The sequence below is a fragment of the Salvelinus fontinalis genome, chromosome 3 (assembly GCF_029448725.1).
Source record: "Salvelinus fontinalis isolate EN_2023a chromosome 3, ASM2944872v1, whole genome shotgun sequence".
Taxonomy (NCBI): Eukaryota; Metazoa; Chordata; class Actinopteri; order Salmoniformes; family Salmonidae; genus Salvelinus; species Salvelinus fontinalis.
The window spans coordinates 5,624,323-5,634,811 of record NC_074667.1 but is presented as its reverse complement, the minus strand read 5'-3'; the positions used below and the strand labels follow the sequence as shown (position 1 = coordinate 5,634,811).

The window sequence follows — 10,489 nt, the reverse complement described above, 5'->3', positions numbered from 1 at the left end:
TATACCTGCTGGAGCGCCTGTTGCGGGTGGGTGCTGCTATGGTGACCAGTGAGCTGAAATAAGGCGGGGCTTTACCTAGCAACGACTTATAGATGACCATGACCTGGAGCCAGTGGGTTTGGCGACAGATATGAAGCGAGGGCTAACCAACGAGAGCATACAAGTTGCAGTGGTCAGGGGTGGGTAGTAAATGGGGCATTGGTGACAAAACGGATGACACTGATCAACTGCATCCAATTTGCTGAGTAGAGAGTTGGAGGTTATTTTGTAAATGACATCGCCGAAGTCAAGGATTGGTAGGATAGTCGATTGTCTAGCCCTGTTGATTTGTAGGGGTCCAGATTTTGCAGCTCTTTCAGAACATCAGCTATCTGGATTTGGGTGAAGGAGAAATGAGGAGGCTTGGGCAAGTTGCAGTGAGGGGTGCAGGGCTGTTGATCGGGGTAGGAGTAGCCAGGTGGAAAGCATGGCCAGCCGTAGAAAAATGCTTCTTGTAGTTTAATTATTGTGGATTTATCGGTGGTGACAGTGTTTCCTAGCCTCAGTGCAGTGGGCAGGAGGTGCTCTTATTCTCCATGGACTTTACAGTGTCCCAGAACTTTTGGAGTTAGTGCTACAGGATGCAAATTACTGTTTGAAAAAGCTAGCCTTTCCTAACTGCCTGTGTATATTGGTTCCTAACTTCCCTGAAGAGTTGCATATCGCGGGGGCTATTCGATGCTAATGCAGTACGCCACAGGATGTTTTGTGCTGGTCAAGGGCAGTCAGGTCTGGAGTGAACCAAGGGCTATACCTCTTCCTGGTTCAACATTTTTTGAATGGGGCATGCTTATTTAAGATGGTGAGGAAAGCACTTTTAAAGAATAACCAGGCATCCCCTACTGATGGAATGAGGTCAATATCCTTCCAGGATACCCGGGCCAGGTCGATTAGAAAGGCCTGCTCGCTGAAGTGTTTTAGGGAGCGTTTGACAGTGATGAGGGGTGGTCATTTGACCGCAGACCCATTACGGACGCAGGCAATGAGGCAGTGATCGCTGAGATCCTGGTTGAAGACAGCAGAGGTGTATTTGGAGGGCAGGTTGGTTAGGATGATATCTATGAGGGTGCCCGTGTTTACTGATTTAGGGTTGTACCTGGTGGGTTCATTGATCATTTGTGTCAAGTTGTCTAGGTGTTATAATTATTTCAGCTCTGCCCAAACTTGAAAACGGCTTGCTCAACCCGTGAAGGATGCAAAGGGACAACTCAATTCCTTTCCAGTGTTTTATTATGGTTTTGATGCCATTTGTTGAATATGTTGAAACAGTTGATTTGTTGAATAGAGTAGTTGAATGACAGAGGAATAGGAATAGCAATAGGTTGATAACCTTAAACAGAGAATAAACATGCATTATTTTACACTAAACAATGCATGACACAGCAACAAAGCATGGCTTTGAATAAAGTAAACGTTTAAACAATTTAACCTAGCACTTCTAGCAATTACTTCTGCAGTCAGAAAATATCCACAACAAAAGAAGTCACATCTCCTACCAGAGTTAAACATGTAAATTGTGCTAAGCACTGGATGCAACATAATAAATAATTCCAAACATTACATACCAGTTGCGTCTTTAGGGTTGAACAATGAGCTGTGTGTATGTTGAGGACCAAACATTTTATACCCATGCTTATCTGCCAGGTGCGCATGTAAAAGTAGTCCCTCCAGAAATCCTGGCTCAATTTTTTAGTTCCACCCGGGTTTTGGGGTTATCTGCCCTCTTGAGGCCTGGAGGTCTTTAAAGGAAGAGCTGCCATTTTGCTCATGTTTTGAGTGCTCTGTTTTTTGACGCAACAATTTGTGTGAGATTGAGAGCATCAAGCTTAGATTGTAGGATGGCCGGGGTGTTAAGCATATCCCAGTTTAGGTCACCTAACAGCACGAGCTCTGAAGATAGATGGGGGGCAATCAATTCGCATATGGTGTCCAGGGCACAGCTGGGGGCAGAAGGTGGTCTATAGCAAGCGGCAACGGTAAGAGACTTGTTTCTGGGAGAGGTGGATTTTTAAAAGTATAAACTCAAATTATTTGGACACAGACTTGGATAGTAAGACAGACTTCATACTCCCCGGTGTCTGCCATCTTGGTATTTGTCAACAACATGAAGACATTCATATTCTTGTTGTTCCAGGATGGCTCAGCCATTCCAGCAGTCATTCTAAAACAAAATAATACTGGCTCATGCTGTGCTGTTCAATCACAACAATGCAGGATATTCAGCCACTCTTGTAGGACAATGGAAATTGAATAGAACTGCATTCCAATGCATTTCAACATGTGGCCATCATAACACCCTGATGAAGTCTATACACTGAGTATACAAAACATTAACACATGCTCTTTCCATGACATAAACTAACAAGATGAATCCAGGTGAAGCTATGATCCCTTAATGATGTCACTTGTCTAATCCACTTACATCTGTGTAGATGAAGGGGAGGAGACAGGTTAAAAAAAGATTTTTAGGCCCTGAGACAATTGAGACATGGATTTTGTATGTGTGCCATTCAGAAGGTGAATGGGCAAGACAAAAGATTTAAGTGCCTTTGAACGGGGTAGGTGACAGGCGTACCGGTTTCTGTCAAGAACTGCAACGCTGCTGAGTTTCACGCTAAACTGTTTCCTGTGAGTATCAAAAATGGGCCACCAACCAAAGGACATCCAGCCAACTGTGGGTCAGCTAGATGTTACGCTGGTGGAAATATCGCACCTCTACGCCCCTGTCCAGCCCAAAAGAGAGAGGCGGCGGCAGGTGGGAGGAGCTATAGGAGGACGGGCTCATTGTAATGGCTAGAAAGCAATAAATGGAACAGAGTCAAACATGTAGTTTCTATACGTTTGATACCGTACCATTGATTCCAGCTATTACAATGAGCCCGTCCTCCTATAGCTCCTCCCACCAGCCTCTGACATACAGGTACATTCCTTCTTGTTCTTTTTAAAAAGTGGAGCACTTCATAGTAAACTTCTCCCCCATCTTCACCCAGAGAATGGCTTCTATAGAAAAGATAGGGAAGAAAGAGAAACCATGGTTGTTAGATTCAAAGATACATATGTACCATACTGATGATTTAACACAGAATCAACCTTGATTGGTGGATTTGGGTTCTGAGAATATGAAATATACTTATTCATGTCACTGAGGGAGAGAGGGGAATGTATAATGTTTACATTCTGTCTGGATATGTTATTGTTAGCCATCAGGGGTCCTATGGGAGAAAAGAAACTGTCTGGTACAAGTCAACATGACAGCCGTGAGTTGGGGAGGAGTGAGCACTTTGGGGTAGAGGTCAGGTCAGGTCAGATGAAGTGAGGAAGAACAGATATCACTAAGGTTCTGTCTAGCAACAGAGATGCACTGGCTGTTCAGATGTGGAGGAGGAGACTCAACATAGGAGAAAGGGTTAAATATCAGAGCTTGTGTGAATATGTATTTTGTCTGTTCAGCTGTTCGATCCTTTGGGGTGGAAAAAAAACGTGGTTTAAGCTTTCATAGTGTCCGTTGAGTTCTTACTCTGATATTTAGAACCTAACAGTGGGAGGAAACAGCTTGCCTTACCTGCTGCTGAGGTCAATTCATTGAGTGACAAGTGGGACAACAGAAAACACCTCAGAAGTGGCATCACCATCACCACAGCTGGCTGTGTACTGCTGTCTCTGTCTTACATCTGCTTATATGGACACAGGAAATAGGATACATCTGATATCACAGCCCCACACAGTCAACCACACCTGCATGTATTACTGAACACTATATACAATCTAATTCAGAATTTGTCATTTAATTTTATGTTATATATTAAATTATATTATAATTTCAATGGTTTATTCTGTTAGACAAATAAAATATGGTGAGTGGAGAATTTATGGATTGCATTGTTATAAAAACACAACAATAGACCCACCTGTAAATCAACTTTATTGCATTCCAGTGGTGATTTTAGCATGTAAATTTATGTAGACCCTAAGAGTTTGTGGGCACCGTTTGCCACCGTTATAGTGCAATTTATGTATTGTGTTGTGGCTTTGCTGGCATGCATCTAAAACTTTTTTTTTGTGAGGCGTCTGTTTCTCAAACTAGATACTTTAATGTACTTGTCCTCTTGCTCAGTTGTGCCTCCCACTCCTCTTTATATTCTGGTTAGAGCCAGTTTGCGCTGTTCTGTGAAGGGAGTAGTACACAACACTGTACGAGATCTTCAGTTTCTTGGCAATTTCTCACATGGAATAGCCTTCATTTCTCAGAACAAGAATAGACTGTCGAGTTTCAGAAGAAAGTTTTGTTTCTGACCATTTTGAGCCTGTAATCGAACCCACAAATGCTGAGTATCTGGAGCATCAGCTAGTCCAAAGGCCAGTTTTATTGCTTCTTTAAAATCAGAACAGTTTTCAGCTGTGCTAACAATTGATCATTAGAAAACCCTTTTGCAAATAGCCGTTTAAAATGATAAACTTGATCAACTTTAGCTAACAACGTGCCATTGGAACACAGGAGTGATGGATGTTGATAATGGGCCTCTGTAGATATTCCAACAACACAAAAAAGCAGTTTCCAGCTACAATAGTCATTTACAACAATAACAATGTCTACATTGTATTTCTGATCAATTTGATGTTTTAATGGTCACAAAAATGTGCTTTTCTTTCAAAAACAAGGACATTTCTAAGTGACCCCAAACTTTTGAACGGTAGTGTATATTTTTTGGGGGCAAAATAAAACCACCGGCCCATGGGCTGCCAGTTAGGGGAACCCTGCTCTAATGGACAAGTTGTCTTCTGTTCAGTGTCACATTTTTGGATTCAATCAAACCAGGGTTGTATTCACATGGAACGAAATGATAGCAGATTGACCAAAATGTGTGGGGACCACCTGAACTTGTCCAATAAGAAACATTTGTTTTCCGTTGAATTGTTTTGCTACGGTGCGCACTAATGAATGCAACCATGTACTGTCGCTGGGATAAAAATAGTCTTTAGGTACTGTAACTACTTATATAATGCATAATGATGGATAAAAAAAATAAAAAAATCTTTGTGCAGTAATTATATAAATTTTTCTCACAATGGTTTACTGCTTTTGGTTCCTTAAAACAGTTTAGACCTTAGAACATTTCAGATTAGCCTCACCATCAATTATGATTTTTATTTTATTTTTATTTTTTTAAAGATTGTAGTAATTAAAAACTACAATTAAAATCGTCATCCTATTTACAAAACCTGAACAGTGTCAAGGTGTGGGATTTGAAAAGGCATTTCAAAGTGTGAAATATACAAAAAAACAGGGGACAACAAAAAAGTATGTGGAGTAGGCCTCAAGCAGGCACATCAAAAAAAATCGCTTGATATACACTTCATACAGAGAAGAAAACCCATTTTGTTGAACTGCGAAATAAACAAAACTTTACACATGAACATCTCAAACCACCATAGAGCTAAGCCAAAAGTCCAAGCTTCTTTGGAAGAGCCCTGACCAGTGCCAAGCAGGCTAGAATATAAATCGATTAATCATTCTAGCTGTATCTATAGTGCCAACTTCCAATCATGTACTGAAGTAAGAAGGAACTGATACAAGATTTGGCAGGAATTATGGGAGGTGGAGTCTTGTCGTGGACACCATTCACCTCAAGCTGCCACAATACAACAGATTACTCAGTCTATATGTAATGCCATCAGCAACATGGTAGCAGTAAAACATCATGGGAACTGAAACAGTCATTATATAACTACAATATTAAGACAATAGCAGCCTCTTTCATAACATAAAACAATTGTGGCATTTACATAAGTATCATAATCAACCACCAGGTAAACATTTACATGTTCAACTTGAAACTAATAACAAATTCTCTCAGATTACTAATTGACTCTTGTTATTCAGGTTTACAGTTGCGTTCCATTGCACTGCCTTCATGGAGGCGAGCCCTGGGCAAGATATAAATATAGATCTGAATTTTACACCAGCAGATGGCGCAAGACAAGAAGAAAGGAGAAAGAGGAAGGCCACAAACAAAATCCTCTGTGGGAGGATCAACAGGCTGACTTCTAGTAATGATTATATGTTACATTCAGTGCCAAAAATTATAAAACACAAAGTCAAGTCAAAGGTTGTATGCATTCCAAATGGCACCCTATTCCCTCTGGTCAAAAGTAGTGCACTATATAGGGAATTGGGTGCCATTTGGGACTCAATCAAATAGAATAGAAACAATGTGGGGACTCACATTCTTCCCAGAGATATTGTAGCAGAATCAAAGCCCAGGGAGAATACTGGCAGACGCATTAGTAGCTGTTGAAACCTGATGATCAACATGTTTACAGTTTTCTTCCATTGCATTTCCTGGACGTGCGCTCTGAGCAAGATATAAATCTGCATTTTACACTAGCAGATCGAGCAAGACAAGGAGAAAGAGGGAGGCCAAAAACTAAATCTGTGGTAGGAGCAACAGGCTGGCTTTTGGTTATAAGAGTGGTTGTTGTACAGTCTTGCCAAACCCTCTTTCAGAAGGGAAACCAGTTTAAGTACATGTTTTCAGAAAAGTGCAGTGTTCAAATTGAATGTTCGCACAACCTTAGTATAGAACAGCGTGTAACATTAGTGATTTGATGGTATGGTGTTACAGTATAGTAATAACAACCAATTGTGTAGAATCTACAGTAGAGGAAACGTGGAATGTTAAACCATGCACCTTGCAGTATAGTGTGTACAGTGATTCGATTACCTGGTATTACAGTGTACCAATGTTCTACAGTGGTAGAATCTAGAGTGACACCATGGCTACCCTGTATAGAAATATTGATATATAGGGCAGTTACATATCATTTGTAATCAACCACAGACTTTAAAGGCTGCCATCAGTAGATTGTGAAGAAATAAATGCCTCAATTAGAATGACCTGAGTGCCAAAGTGACTGTCATCGGACACTTAACAGGAAACAGTCCAAAGGATAGTGACAAGCCCCTTATTGATCGTCAAGGAAACAGTCCCTTACAGAGACTGCCAGTTAACGAATCAGTTACTAAAGACTGGAATGCTGGTCCTGTCACTGTTTAGACCTGGAGAGACAGAGTGAGAGGGAGAGAGAGAAAGAACGAAAGAGAGAGAGAGCATATTGTTACACAACAATAGAAAGTAAAAACAGGAGACACTTCACTAATCATTACAAGGAGCAAGAGCAGCATGTAAACTACAACATAACTACAAGGTTAACTACAGGATACTCAATCATTTAAAAAAAACATGTCCCCTATGAAGCTATGGTGCTGAATAGAAAGATAGCTATTCTAAATACAGTAGATGTAGATACAATAGGTTTTAGATATTCATTTTAGATGTGCAATAGAGATAGACATATTAGATGTAGATACAACATACAGTAAGGATAACTTATCCTTCCGCCTCATCGTGGTGCCTGTCAGTTGGGTGGCCACTGTCCCCTATAACCAACAAGGACAAGTCAGAAGCTGATCTGTGACATATTGTGGAGGAATGTCATGTAACGTTTCAATCTCAAGAGGAGCATTGCCTCCTCCAAAATTCAGTGAAAATAAGAGTTGGGCAGAAATAAAATAAAACGTTAGTCAAGAGACTTGCAAGTAGGGCTGGGTGACATGGCCTAAAAGTAATATCTCAATAACAAAATCCAGAGGTTTGGACGAATACCGATATATCTCCATTTCTTGTTTTTCTCTAAACAAATTTAAAAAAGCCAAGACTTAATTATTAACAGAATTTTCTTTATTCAAATGTTTTAAAAGGCCTCAAGGCCCATTTGTGCAAAACAAATTAACACATCCACATGTCTATTCTATTGTTTAGGAATGTTTGACCACTAGCTGTTTAAATGTAATTTATATAATCATTTTGATTGAAAATGTATTAATTTAGTTAATTTGTTGTTATAATTAAAACAGCCTGTGGTTATTTGCTATTGGATTGGCAGAATGACAACTACTAACACATTAGCCTACAGCTGGCCTGAACATAACTTTTTTGAATGCACTTTAATTATCCAATGTCACACTTACCGATGGCGAGGAGAAACCTGTGCCTAAAGCACAGCAGGCGGGTCCAGTAGTTCAAGCGCAATGCTTTTATCATGTTGCTCCTGCTGTCAGTTATCATGCACACCTGTTGGTCTTCGCTCATCTTCCACGATGCCAGAGTCTTTGAGATCCTGGACTATTACTTCACCCGTATGATCATCGGGGATGTTAGACATCTGTTCTACAATTTCCAGTCTTCATTTATGTAGTGGACTGTCAAATTTAGGTATGGCTCTGACGTTCTGCTCGACCATAGATCGGCTGTGGTGGAAAAATAAGAAACACTAGCCAGCTTCTCTGCGACTCTTTCGCGGGTAGCAGTGTATATTCGCGGCAGGGCTTCTCCGTGAAATACTTACGGCTTGGCAGCTGATTTGTGGTCACCTGTACCTAGCAGATTTTTAAACGCTGACTTTTCTACTGTAAAGATTGGAACCATATCTTTCGCTATGTAATAGGTCACTGCATCCGTTATCTCCTTCCACCTCAAACTTTTGTCATAAGGGATTACATTTGAAAAGGAAGCGACTATGGCAGTTTGTCTTTTAGCTGACATTTTGGAAATTGGGCGACTGGAATCGGCATTGCGTAGTCTCACGAATTCCTCCCATTCCACCGCGTGTTTCAGTTGCAGGTGATGGAAGGGGTTGGTTGTACTGCTGCTTTTCGTAGCAACTGTCTTTCGACACATTTTGCACAGGACATTCGTTTGCTGAACAACAGACCTCTTCAACCCGAACCACTTCCATATTACTGAAAAAACCTTGCTGCCCTTTTCGGGGATGATTTCATGCTCACGAGTGGCTGAGTTGGTTTCCCTACTGTCCATTTTGGTGGAACTCTTACCGCAGCTACACTTCGTCAGCGTGGTTACAATTTGTGAAAGGCTGTGTAGGGTTGTGATTGGTGGATAACCTATGTGCACGTGTTGGCACGCAATTGGGACATGATTCCACATTGGGCTGACAGCGAAGAGACAGTAAGACGCTGGATTTGTAAAACGTTACAACATTATAACAGAACCTCAATTCTTGCGATAGACATTTTCCATATCGCATTAAAACAAACTCTAATATATCGAGAGAAAAAAACTTGATCGCCCAGCCCTACTTGCAAGACAGGTCTTCCCTCACAGTGCAGATAGGCCCATATTTCACCCAGCATTACATAATAAACTCAGCAAAAAAAACGGCCATTCAAAGATAATTCGTAAAATCCAAATAACTTCACAGATCTTCATTGTAAAGGGTTTAAAAACCGTTTCACATGCTTGTTCAATGAACATGCACCTGTAGAACGGTCGTTAAGACACTAACAGCTTACAGATGGTAGTCAATTATGGTCACGGTTATGAAAAATTAGGACACTAAAGAGGCCTTTCTACTGACTCTTAAAAACACCAAAAGAAAGATGCCCAGGGGCCCTGCTCATCTGCGTGAAGGTGCCTTAGGCATGCTGCAAGGAGGTATGAGGCCTGCAGATGTGGCCAGGGCAATACATTGCAATGTCTGTACTGTGAGACGCTTAAGACAGCAGTACAGGGAGACAGGGCGGACAGCTGATCGTTCTCGCAGTGGCAGACCACGTGTAAAAACACCTGCATAGGATCGATACATCCAAACATCACACCTGCGGGACAGGTACCGGCTGTCAACAACTGCCTGAGTTACACCAGGAACGCACAATCCCTCCATCAGTGCTCAGACTGTCCGCAATAGGCTGAAAGAGGCTGGACTGAGGGCTTGTAGGCCTGTTGTAAGGAAGGTCCTCACCAGAAATCACCGGCAACAACGTTGCCCACGGGCACAAACCCACTGTCGGTGGACCAGACAGGACTGGCAAAAAGTGCCCTTCACTGACGAGTCATAGTTTTTGTCTCACCAGGGGTGATGGTCGGACTCGCGTTTATCGTTGAAGGAATGAGCGTTACACTGAGGCCTGTACTCTGGAGCGGTATCGATTTGGAGGTGGAGGGTCCGTCATGGTCTGGGGCGGTGTGTCACAGCATCTTTGGACTGAGATTGTCATTGCAGGAAATCTCAACGCTGTGCGTTACAGGGAAGACATCCTCCTCCCTCATGTGGTACCCTTCCTGCAGGCTCATCCTGACATGACCCTCCAGCATGACAATGCCACACTACTTATTCTGTGCGTGATTTCCTGCAAGACAGGAATGTCAGTGTTCTGCCATGGCCAGCGAAGAGCCCGGATCTCAATCCCATTGAGCACATCTGGGATTTGTTGGATTGGGCGTTGAGGGCTGGGGCAATTCCATTCAGAAATGTCCGGGAACTTGCAGGTGCCTTGGTGGAAGAGTGGGGTAACATCTCACAGCAAGAACTGGCAAATCTGGTGCAGTCCATGAGAAGGCAATGCACTGCAGTACTTAATGCAGCTGGTGGC

General features: G+C 41.9%; 1 protein-coding gene across 3 annotated transcripts in view; it reads right to left on the bottom strand.

The window, feature by feature from the left end:
* Nucleotides 1-3,898: 3,898 nt before the first annotated feature.
* Nucleotides 3,899-10,489, bottom strand: part of LOC129836505 (uncharacterized) — a 35,535-nt gene continuing 28,944 nt past the window's right edge. Inside the window, exons 7-8 of one of the 3 annotated variants that reach the window (XM_055902816.1) lie at nt 7,416-7,477; nt 3,899-7,096 (exon numbers count right to left, since the gene is read on the bottom strand). In XM_055902816.1, the coding sequence (XP_055758791.1) occupies nt 7,428-7,477 (50 nt within the window). In that variant the 3' untranslated portion in view covers nt 3,899-7,096; nt 7,416-7,427. The remainder of the gene's footprint in view (nt 7,097-7,415; nt 7,478-10,489) is intronic. The other 2 variants (XM_055902807.1, XM_055902791.1) reach the window with 2 other exon arrangements.